Source organism: Rhea americana, unplaced genomic scaffold (assembly GCF_003343005.1).
Source record: "Rhea americana isolate MKP2758 unplaced genomic scaffold, rheAme1 scaffold_329, whole genome shotgun sequence".
NCBI classification, from domain to species: Eukaryota; Metazoa; Chordata; class Aves; order Rheiformes; family Rheidae; genus Rhea; species Rhea americana.
The window spans coordinates 210,777-223,411 of record NW_028186456.1 but is presented as its reverse complement, the minus strand read 5'-3'; the positions used below and the strand labels follow the sequence as shown (position 1 = coordinate 223,411).

The 12,635-nt window shown below is 41.7% G+C and overlaps 1 protein-coding gene across 1 annotated transcript in view; it reads left to right on the top strand.

Moving 5' to 3' along the window:
- Nucleotides 1-6: 6 nt before the first annotated feature.
- SMS (spermine synthase) overlaps nt 7-12,635 on the top strand; it is a 56,402-nt gene continuing 43,773 nt past the window's right edge. The window contains exon 1 of the mRNA XM_085310870.1: nt 7-85. Coding sequence (XP_085166996.1) covers nt 34-85 — 52 coding nt within the window. The 5' untranslated portion in view covers nt 7-33. The remainder of the gene's footprint in view (nt 86-12,635) is intronic.

The following is a 12,635-nucleotide window of genomic DNA, read 5'->3' as shown; positions in this document are numbered from 1 at the left end:
TCCTCCAGGCATGGCACAGGGCTCTACCTCACTATGGCAGCAGCAGCGCGACACAGCACCCTTGACTTCACCCTCGGCGCCACAGGTAACCACCGAGGCCCCAGGCAGCCTCCTTCCCCCCCGCCGTGCCGTGCCGTGCGCCCCCGCCGCGGGCAGCGAGGCAGCCGCCCTGCTACCAGGCCCCGTGTAGGCCGCCACCGCCGAGCACCCGGCTGTGCGCCCGCCGTCTCCGGGGCCGCATGCAGGCGCCCCCGCCCCGGGTCCCGCCGCGGCCCGCGTGCGGAGCGGCGGCGTTTCGTGGCGTGGGGAAACGTGCGATTTCGGCGAGGGGGAGAGGGTGGGCGGGGAGTTGCTCCCCACAACCTCCCGCCGCGGGTTATCTCGCGTGGGAGGCGGCGGGGCGCAGGCAGGCACCGATCCTTCCCCGCTCCCCGGCTGGTCTGGGGGCCCCGGGAACGGCGAGTGCTGCCGCCGGGCCGCGCCGCGCCGCCACTGGCGAGGCCCGCTTTGAGTCAGCGCGCTGGTTTGCGCGGCTCCTGCGCGGTTCCTTGCCCCTTGGCGCGAGGTAGGCCGGAGCAGCCCGGTTCGCCCTGCAGAGCGCGGTGCAAATAAAAGGCACGAAGGTCTTGCCGCTCTCAGTGTTCCTGTAACCTCACAGCAAAAACGTAAGGGCAGTGATTAGCTAATCCGCAGCCGAGTCTTGTTACTCGTCTCTTATGAAGCTCTGCCCCAGCGATATCTGTAGGGGGCCTGTTCGAGCCGAAAATCAGGGAAGCCACCACGTTTCTCAGTAGGCAAGATGGGTGAGGAGTTTTAATGCGAGGGAGAGCTGCGATGGGGGCCCAAGCCTGGGTGGTAAAGTCAGTGGCTGCCCAACAACCTTGCTAGCCACGTCTGGGTGCTGGGAGCCCCTCTTACCCACTGCGCTGCCCCGTCCTGTGGGGCCGGCCCCCCGGGAGGGGGAGGGGGGGCTGGGGGAGGTGTGGGAGATGCAGCTCTGCACATCTGTAACGAAAGCCTGTTGGTTATGTGCATGGGGAAGGGGCTCCTGACCCCCCGGCTCTTCTGCACACTGTCCCTTTGGTGGCATTGCTGTTTATGCCCCCACTGAGCCGCTGCTGAGAACAGGAAGGGAAAGTATGGAGTTGTCTTAAAAGCGGTCTGGTTTAGGATATGTTTTATATTGAATGGCTTCCAGTTTCCATTTTGCAGTTAGGTTTTATACTGCAATTCTGCCAATGTAATGGTGAACTAATGCCAAAAAGAGTAGTCCTGCCATCTTCCTTGCACCTAGTACTTGTCTGATCCAGCGTAAGCTGATTGCGGAAGCTAAACCAGACTAAAAGAAACTTTAGGGGAATGCCCCCTTTGCCCAAAAACCTCTTTGCCTGTTCAGTTCCCTGAACTGTCTAGTTGCAGGGTTAGGTCAGAAGAGTCAGAAATGCCAGGGAGAGGAGGAGAGCTCGCTGTATTGAAAATAGCTTAAGGTTTATCAACTGATCTGTGATGTTAAAAACTACCTCTTAATTAATTAAATGGAGAATATGGTGACATCCTTAAGTGTTGTCTGTTTTCAAGTACCTCTGCGATTGCTTTTCCTTTTACTTGATGATGTTTGCGGCTTTCTCCAGTTAAGGTTGATGCAAATAGGGTGTATGTATGTGGGGGGGGGGGGGTAGGTGGGCAATGTGACCAAATGCAGAGGTGTTGCTGCCGCCAAAGACCGAAGCTTTTTTTTCTTCTCTTACCCCCTCCCCTTCCCATCCCTTTTGTTTGTTTCAGCACAATAGAGGGCCCCTAGTGAGAGGTCAAAAACTGTTTTCCACCCGTGGTAGTTCAGAAGTTAGCTTCTATTTTACATGTGGAGTTTCTCATCTCTTCTGATGCTAATTACCTGAAGCATGAAGTGTTATCTATAAAGTTTTGAAAATATAAATCTGTAATGTATGTTYTAAAGGGTTTAGCTATTAATACTGAATCATGAATTAGTTTGGCTCTCTTTTAACTTACATGGACAATGAAACTTCTGAGTGGTCTGGAATACCCTAGAATACTGGTAAAATGAGATTTGTGTATTTTGACCTTCTGATCTTGTGAGGCTAATGTATTATTGCTGTGCTTTAGCTGAACCTATTGCATCTTTGTATTTGTATTTCAGAGAATGGAGAATCTGGTAACTTCTTTGCGAGTGCATATCCCTTATTTTACCTCAGAATGTTAACTTTATCTTATGTTTTTGACAAATATGTTACATTAATACCTAAAGAAATATTTCTCCTGCTTGTAGAAAGACAAGACCTTAGCCTATGAAAGCAATTTTTTTTTCAATAGCTTACTTCATCTGATTGCATTGCATCTTGTAATAACAGTACATGGTCAAGTACTTCTATTTCTTAAGGTCTTGTCYGTATACAAGATATATTGGGTCAGTGAAATCATTTGAATATATTGTTCATGCTTAACACAGTATCCTACGTTCTCACATCCCTGAAAGGTGAGGGAAGACTGGTTTAACTATTGTCTAGTGTTAGGAATAAGCACCGCTGTAACGGATGGGATAGTGTTTCTGAAATGTTAGCTTTTTTTTGCTGAGATCTTCTTGGCCCTTTGTATGCTTTGTTGTGTACAACTTATCTTAAATCTCAAAGTCATCTGAGGTTCTRAGGGAATGAAGGAGGGAGACTCTAGCTGGATTTTGGTGAAAGGATATAGAAGATATGCACAATTCTGTTAGGAAGGCAGGATTTTATCTCCTGTTAATATTGGTGCTGCTATTAGCTAGCCTCTGGTCACTTTGCAGAATGGTGTTGATTCTGATGCATGATTCCGTGGTTTCATTGTATGGTATGTGCCATGTAAATAGCACTGACACAATTCAGTGGCTTCACTGCTAGCTCCATCCTTTTTAGGGAGTCTAGTTCTTTCCAGAACTGGATAATGGTGGCCTATCACCTTTCTCCCCTGTGTTGTGAGGGGCGAAGTACTCAACAAGAATCTTGAGAACAGGTAAGTAGAATAACAGGCATGACTTTGTTTACCTTTGTTGCTTTTGGAAGGCTGAGGATATTTGTAGGTGATATTGAGTGATGCCAGCAATGTCAACGAAAGTATGGGTTTAGAGACATACATCAGGGAAGACTGTTCTTGTTTCCTGCTAATATTCAGATTATGGGGGGGGTGGGGGGTGGAGGAGGTGAGGGAAACCCAAGGCTGTCTTGGGACTAGAGMTGCATGGGAAAAATGAAACTATGTACTGCTGAAAATCTCTTGGAAAACCTTGAAAACTGTCTGCCTCTAATGTTGTACAACAGAATCTACTAGTTCTATCAAAAAGGCCTATTTTCTCTGCATTCATGATTACATCTTCTGTAATTATACCTATTCCATGATYTTCAAAAATAATTCATTATTAGAAAAAATTCTGTTCTAGCTGGATAGCACAACTGACTTTCTGTGATGGTGTCATCAGAAGAGCTGATTAAAGCAGGGACTGTGGTGGCTTGATCCCTTGAGCAGAAATAATCTTTCTTATCCCTGGCCCTCTCAACTGATAGGTAGACAATTGCAGCAGACAGACCACATGAGTATTCCATACCCTAAAATAAAGGAAGAGTACCTTAACAAAAATCTATGTTCGTAAAATAACGAACACAGAGGTCCCTYCCTTAATAGGGGCAGAGAAAGCTTTAGTCGTGCCTTTGATTTTTGAGCTGATGTCATTCTTGTTAATACCTTAATGTATCAGAAGTGTGAAATTTGGGACTCTAGTTAGTTTAAGGTCTTTATTACAAAAGTATATAAAAGCTCAATGCCATGTATACCTTWACAGAGTTGAATCTGGATTCCTACATGATGTAAATCTGCTCATACRTGAGAGTACTTCCATCTATGCATAAGTATGTCAAACTCCAGTGTTCCTCAAGATTCTTTAATGAGAGGGGAAGTTGATGCTTTGGGGATTTGATTTGAGTGTTGTTCATTTGCTTCAGAAAAYTGCTTTGAAAAGGTCAAAATTCACTTGCTGAAAACTTAGGAAGCTCTAAGATAGTTAAAGCTGTTTGGGGTTATTGCTGGGGAAAGTGATACAGGTCACAGTGCAACTGCACAAACGTGAGCCAGAAAAATTCAAGGATGGGGCACAGACAAGAATGAGCAGGTGGGGGAAAGCAAAGACCATCTGAACTGATGCAGCTACTTAAAAGAAAGAAATTGTTGTGAAAYCTATTGTATAATTAGCTTCCAGTGGGAATTCCAAGTCTATATTGCAGGGGAGGCATCATTGGATAAATAGATGTTTGTGTGCATGTGTCTTCAAGTGAATATTTTCAGATGCACTCTAGGAAGATAGAAAGGAGAGGGTATGACCTCTTGTGGGCTGAGCCTTCTTTTTAGATGCCTCTGTGCATCTTTGTTCCTGTCTGCAAGGTCCATTGCTCAATTGTGAAGTAGCCTGTGAAAAAAAAAATTAATGAGACAATCAAGCCTGTCATCAGTAGGCTTAAGTTTGCCATACAGGGATACATGTAGATTGAAAAAGGTTCCAGTACTTTCCATATGAGAAATAATATTGGATGTAGACAATATGTGAAGAGACTATTAGTCTTTTTTTTTTTTTTTTTTTTTTTTTTTTTTACACAAATTCTTCTTTTATCAGTCTGTCTTAAGTGGTATTAGGAAGAGTGGGTATTTGACATGTGAAAATTAACCAAAGTATACAAAGAATATTTCTAATACAGCTTTTTGCTGAGTATCTGCAGCTGTTGCAGATGGACTTGATTTACAGAAAGGGTGTTTTTTTTTTAATGTGTGTGTGACCTGTGAACTTCCTTACAATTTTATGAAAAAGACTTAAAATTTCCTGTTTGCATCCATTTTGATGTAGGAAGATGGCATGAAATCTTCCTAGATCTTTGTTTTTTAARTTATTTCTAAACATAAAAATATATGCTTAAAATATGCATATATTGAGATATAAATTGTTTTATAAACCACTTTTTTGTTTTGTTATATAATGGTTTGCATAATGCTGCGTGATAGCTATACATTTGGTTAGTTTTTGCACTTTTAAGAATATCAGACAGTAGAGTATATGGTATGTTCTGAAAGAATCTTGATTACMATGTGTGCTAAGCTTGCCTATTGAATGTTTTTTTTTCATGATTGAAGCATTTATTTAGGCTATGAAGTTGTTTAAAATGTTTGGACTGCATACAGTGAATTTAATATTTCTGCTTTGCCTTTGTTTTGGGRGGTTTTAAGCTGTTTCATAGAACAGGACACAATTTTATGTACTACTTCTTGGTTGTGTTGATCTTAGCTTTCGGAGGGAGGAAGARATGGCAAGATATTATTTTGTTCTCCATTACTTTAGAGCCTTACAGTTGTGTTTTCCTACTTGAAAGATGATTTTTAAAAAATGCCAGTTTCTGAAGGAGAAAACMCACTGAAACAGGAGTGTGTAAGAGCACTAATTGATAAGGAGAAGTGTTGTATTGTTTTTTGCTCTCTGTCATCTCAGCGACATCAGAGAAAAGCTGGGAGAGAGAGCTGGTGTTGAGAATGCARGAGATACCTCTTGCAGGATTTTGTACAGGTCTTTCACAAATTGTATGAGGGAGAAAAACTGCCAGCAAACATTCAGCATTAGTTTAACTCTAAGGTTACGAATGAGAATTTAGCAGAAAATACTTCATCAGCACTTGACTCAATATAGAGTTATATTAATATAATATCCTTTCATAATGAATGTTTTCTGTTGAATATTTTTGTTGGCTTCCTAACACATTAGAGATGCTAGGTCTTTGTATTTCTTCTGAGGCAGATGTCGTCAGCTGCTTTAGTCAGGATTCACTACAGTTAGCTGTGGAAGCACACTGAATATGTTCAGATATTGTGAGGGAAATGGTGTTTATGGACAYTGTCACTTACTCACCAGTTTCATCAAGCATTAAGTCATCTGAAGTGATGAAACATCTGACTACAGTGATAGTATGCTGCTTTCTTTGATTTACTGTATTAATTTCTGTCATGGTTACCAAAATCTGCTGACTTCTTGAGTAAGATCAGCTTGTGAATGAAGGCCATGTAAGTAAAGATTAAACAAGACCCAAGTAAATGACCTGTGGAGCATCTGACCCTGTTGTCAGTCTTGGCTAAACTGTGTTTGCAACTAGTTTACAGCTGCAGTTGGAGAGTCAGTGCTCCTTTGGCAGCCTCAGTGGGCAGCATGTGGGCTGAGCTGTTCTGAACTGTGCCCTACAGGGCTTCACCTTCTAGTTCAGGCAGGCATGGACTATGAAGTGGCATTTGTGTCAGAGCATGARGCTGGCTTGTCAAAAGGAATTCATGTAGGAATTAATAGCCCCACTGTGTAAGAACATGGGCTACTGCGTGCTYGTTCTCTGCTCTTGATGAGTATTTTCTAACAGAAAATATTTTAGTTCAGAAGAGCTATTTTCTGAGTGGAATTCTGAAAGYGTAAGTGTTCATCTGAACCTCTAGCCAAGATGTTAAGTGCTCAGTGGCTGCTTGCTTGGACACAAAGGAACTGTCACCTGCAAAAGGTGAGAGGTAACAACATGGGAGATGTTGCCTGAGGGCCTTGTTTGGAACTTTTTGGAGCAAATTTGCACAGGAAGTAGAGTGTTTCTGACATTACTGTCCGCTATTGTAGATAGGGTCAGGAAACATTTAATAGCAAATGCTTTAGACATGCATAGCAGCTACTTTAAAAAGCTACCAAAGCAGCTACTCCCACCCCTAGTATTACTTCTTGGAAGGAAAGAGAGTATATACAACAAGTTCTGATCGGTTTGTTTAATGCAATTTTAGAAGATGCTCAGGTTCTGGGTAATAATGCTGGCCTAAGACATGTAAGTAAACAGGAGTTAGAGATGGTAGTATCTGTGCAGCATTGAAGCTCTATATTGAGTTTCCTTATCATTTTTGGATGAAAGGCCTATAGATGTTTCAACAGGTGATAATATTGTTTGAAGTGTGAGCAGTCTTATATGCCAGTTGATAGACTACAGAGTTACGCATTACTGGCAGAGGCAAATCAAGTTAGTGGAGCTGAGGTGTTGAGAGCACATTTGTCAGATGTTTAGCTTCAAGCTGTATGTCAGATGAAGGAAGTCCTCAGTGTATAAATGTTCTGTGTGTGAAAGTAGTATGAGAAGCTTATGGAAATGTTGGCTTGCAGATGTCAGTATTGGCTTCTCCTCCCCCACCAAACRCCCTTAATATAAACTTAAGGAAACACAAATGTCTTCCAGTAGTTTTAACAGTAATACGACTGTAGCTTTATGTCAGGAGCTAAGTCAGTTGACAATGGACATCTGTCTACCTATCTGTCTGTATTTTAATTAAAGGAAAAAAGTGATTTTTTTTTTTTCTTTTTTCAGTTTATGTCCTTCAGCTGGCTTACTGCTGACCACTGGCACCATGAAAAAGCAGACAGCAGGAACATGTGGCTAGGAACAAACAGGAAGGCAGAACAAAGTTTGGACTTACTTCAGCTTAAGCTACTGTGGAAATGTGCTTTAAAGGTCTCCCCTTCTCCTTCCCCACCCTCCTTATTCTTACAAAATCCTTAATGTYGTTTTTCTTTATCTTGAGGCAAGATCTACAGAATATCAGTGATAGTGCGAACAGGGCTCCTGCTGGACAGTCATATCTTTCTTTGCTGTGATGTAGATAGGTGCTGCAGAGAGTCTTGGAGGGCAAAAGAATGCCTCTGGGTGCCCAGATATGATAGGGTAGCTCAATCCCTATGATACTTTTCACTGAGTGAAAAGGTACTTGAATAAAATTAGCCTTTGCAATATGGTCACCTCTATAAATGTAAGAGCAAGAGCTTCAGCTCCTCGTGGTAAAATGAATAGTTGTGCATCAGTTGCGTGTCTATAGAATTATCCAGCAGGAAGAAACAAAGTGCATGTCTGAATAGGTGTATGTGGCCTTTAGGTACCTGCTGCTACAGTGAATTCTCAAGAAGGTTCAGTGATTTAGCCCTACAGTAGTTGAAGGAAGTTCTGTATATGTAGATGAGATAACTGGTTGGCAAGTAGCATAGAACTCTGTGCTGGAGGAGGGCTTTTTGTTCAGTCATTTACTATAAAAGGTGACATTGTTTCTGGGGGGAAAAAAGCATAGGCTTCATTCATTTCACAGCAAGAGATGAAAACGGACTTTGTAGAAACCAGTATCCTGCTTTCTACAGTCACGTTAATAACTTYTTGTGCCAAAAACTTTGCCAAAATCAAGCAAAGAAATAGCAAGAAACTAACGTTCTCTGTGGTGGGTTGCTTTTAAGCTTCATTAGTACACTGTGACACAGGAGTCATCAGAAATGAGCCTCTGGATGTTGATGAGTCTACAAGCAGGAATGCTATATTTGGGTAGTAAATGAGCCACAAAAAGTTTGTTTGCAGTGTTTGGTGCTTTCCACCCAAAACTTTCCTCAGTCATGTCAGAGATGATGATAATGGTTTTATGCAAATAAAACAAATGTACAGATTCTAGACTCTTATATTCTTTGTATTTTCATTCTTTCCTCTAAAGTAGTTTCAGATCTGGACAAGCTGTAAATGTTTTCAGCTTGACTTTGCTGGCTTAAGTCAGCTGTCTTCATAAGGAAGGGTTTCTTTACAGTGAATAGTTTTTGTTTGTTTTTGCTCCCCCCCCCATATTTTACTATTGATGACCAGTTAGTTGAGCTCTCCTGTAGGCCAGTGACTGTTGAGTCTGCTTGCTTATCTGCTTTCACTGCTGCAGATTCTCAGGGACAGTTTTGGGGAGGGTGGCTCCTGGTAACTACAGAGATCTTTGCAGGATGATGGAATAAGGTAGAGACCTTGAATACCTGGTGTCTTTGTAAACTCTAGCAGCTATTCCTTATGTAAAGAATTGTTTACACGGTTCTGGGAAGTAAAATTACTGAGTCCAGTAGGTATACTTACCACTACATTTACTGCAAGTTTAATAACAAAACTGAGCTTCATCGTGCAAGTGATCTGTTTTGAGCCTTCTTTGATTCAGTCTGCACAGCTTAAATCTAGTCCACACTCTAGTGTGTGGATGTATATGTAACCGTCCTTCAGATAGAGCTACACCTTCCATAGGTTATTAGGGTTTATCCTTCCCTACCAATGAATGCTCTTAAAAAGTGAAATATGCCTCCAGTGAGACCCTGATGATCTTCTCCTGCAAGTCCCACAAGTTTGGATGTGTGTCTGTGAGCTAACAGGAAAGCAAAATTTTTTTTTGTCTGAAATATTAAGGTCTCCCCCCATTACAAAACTTTTATTGATAAAGTACTTTCATATCTATGCCAAATCTTAAGTTAGTCTTAAGTAGAAATAACCTTTATATTGATAGAAAAGGTAAAAACGTATATATTTCTTTCAATATATATGTTGCAGTGATTGAAACTTCCTCTGTGCTTTAAAAGGCTTGCTAGTATAACTAACAACTTCATACATGCAAGGTATTTTCATTATTATTAATCACAAGAAAGTGAGAAAGTTATTTGTCTAGGTAAAATTTGCATTTAAAAACAGTCAGTAAACCAATATGAGGCACTCTTGTTGCCATGACCTGATTCATRCCATTGCAAGCAAACTACTATTTGTGTGAGGCTTGTTTCATAGCATTTCAGAATGGCACTTGCAAGCACTTTAGTGAAGTTCTGGTCTTTGGCTGTCTGGAATTTGATTCATTTATAGCCAGATGTGAAACTTCAGAGTTCCTGGGTACATATGGAGTCCCTTATAGGATAGGAACAAGGATAAAGAAAACTGAAGACCAGGAATATGAAAGGATATGTTATGCTGGGATCCTGGTTGCAGACTGAGAGGCTGCAAATATTTAAATTCTAAGTTCTGGTATCTTAAATGTTGATTTWAAAGCTTTCTGGGGGATACTTGCAGCCCCTTGGTGTAACTGGATTTCTAAAAATTTTCCTTTTAAATTCCCTGAAAGAATACTAGAACCGAATATAAATGTCTTACAATGAGTTCACATACTGAATGTGTTCAAAGGAATACTATGTACTCCATACAGGTAAATCCTTCTTTCTTTGTAAGTAAAGATGCCTGCACAAAAGAGTCTAATTCATTTAAAAAAAAAAAAAAAAAAAACTACCCTTTCTTGATGTTTGACCCTTCAGTTTGGCTCACCCTAAAGGGTTGTTAAACTGGCAAGGGAAGGTGGAGGAGGGGGGGGACAATGAAAGAGCAACGTTTTGTTCTAAGTGATAAACTGTATGTTGTTAGTCCRTTCATTTTGCCCTTTGACCTTGGTGTTCTTTTTGTGGTGTACCCTTTACCTTGTTTGTAGCAGGTACTTCTGCTGCATTTTTAAAGCATTGAACAGATGATTATGAAGCATCAAACCATAAAATAGATGCAGAATGATCATTACGGCCAGAAATGTACAGTATGGCATTTGCTTAGGATGACAAAAATACTTGTATGCTTGAGTCCTGCATAGTATGGTGCTAAACTGTTCTTCTGCTTCAGATATAACATGTGACAGAGCTGACATTAGGAGAAGGAAAGCTGCTTGATGCAAGGATTCCTGCCTCTAGGACACCACCAAAGATACTGCACAACCTTGTTAGCATTAGTTACTTTCTCACTTAGATGATGCATTGACTGAAATCTTGGGAGTTTTAGGTAAGAAGAGTGAGTGTTCATGACTGTAATCTGGAAGACCTAATGTTCTGGTCTCAGTGATTTAATTTAATCACAAAACAGCACAATATGAAGTTTTAACATACTGAAATGGTAAATTCTTTTAACTGACTTATCTGTCCTTGTAGCAGGTGTTTGCTTTTTGTCATCTTCAAAAGAGTTTTTGCTTTTCAAAATTAGATGGCAATCACTTTATTTACTCATTCACTTCTTTAATACTGCTTGTGAAAACATTCTACCATACCACTCCTCAGAACATAGGAGAACAGCAGCTTTGACTCCAGTGTCGAAYTTAAGATTGTAAAGATACCTTTGCAAGTTATGGTTTGTGTAGCTCTGATCTTTTTATACTGATTTTTAGGAACTTAGGCAAAGCTTTCTTTTCTCTTTCCCCCTCTCTTTTTTTTTTCTTTCCTTTAAGTGTATTCTTCACAAAGGTGATGCACAGCTTTGAGCCATCTTGGAGACTGTATGCTAGTGCTATCTGAAAGCCTCAGCATATTACTTGTTACTCTGGTCATCGTTATTACTAAAGTAATATCATTGGTGACCTGAAGCTAAAATTTAGGCAGGGTTAAGCTTGTCAGGAGACATTAGGTCAATTAAAATAGCTTTCTCCTTTCTCTGGTTTTGTTTGTGTCTGAATCTGTGGTTCCTCTAATCTTTTTGGTGGAGGGAAGATGAAGGCACCTGCATGTGGGGAAAATAACAGAATAAGTATACTATGGAAGATGATACTTCACCCTGGGCCAGATTCCTTGTTCAGTTGTGTGACCCTGCAAACAAATTTTCTGGATAGAAGAATCTGGAGACTGGAAGAAAGTAAATAAGACTTACATCTTCAGGAAGGTCAAGAGTGAAGATCTGGGGAACTGTAGGCAAGGTAGCTTTGCTTTGATCCCTGGGAACGTGATGGAGCAAATCCTTCTGAAAATCACTTCAAACGTGTTATAGACAAAGATATTTGGGAGTAGTCATCATGGATTAACAAGGGGGAGATCATGTCTGACCAGACTAATGGCCTTCTATAATGAGATATCTTGCCCTGTGGACAATAACACCCTCATTCAAACCAGTGAAGTATGGACAAGATAAATGAGTAGTGAGGTAGATAAAGAACTGACTCAACTTCTGGTTTCAGGGTAGCGAGAAAGCTCACTTGTAGGCCAGTCACTAATGGTTGTACCCTAAGGCTTGATACTATGGCCAGTACTGCTCAACATGTGCGTTAGTGACCTGGATTGTGGAACAGAGTGCACAGTCAATAAGTTTGCAGATGATACGAAACTGAGAAGAGTGGTTAGTAAACCAGAGGGTTGTGCTGCCATTCAGGGGGACCTCAAAAGGCTGGAGAAATGGGTGGTGGTGGTGGTGGTGGACTACATGAAATTCAGCAAAGGGAAGGGCGAAGTCATGTCCCTGGGGAGGAACAACCAGGCACCAGTACAGCCTGGAGCCAGCCAGCTGGAGAGCACTTTACTGAGAAGGACCTGGAGGCCTTGGGGGTCAGCAAGTTTAACATGCGCATTTGTGGGCAGAGAAGGCCAGTGCTATCCTGGGCCTCACTAGGCAGATTGTTGCCAGCAGGTCAAGGAAAGGGATCTTTCCCTTCTAGTGAGCACTGGTGAGGGCACATTCAGAGTGCTGGGTTCAGGTCTGGGCTCCAGTACAAGATGTGGACATCCTGGGGCAAGTTGAGGGAAGGGCTATGAAGATGATCAAGGGGTGGAGTATCTGATGCATGATAAAAGGCTGAGAGCTGAAACTCTGAAGATCCTGGAAAATAGAAGACTCGAGGAATCTGATCAATGTGTATAAATACATGATGGAGAAGAGTAAAGAAGACAGAGCCAGATTCTTCTGAGTGGTGCCCAGAGGCAATGGGCACAAATTGAAATATAGGAAATTCCATAGAAACAAAAAGGCAGTGCCCCCCCCCCC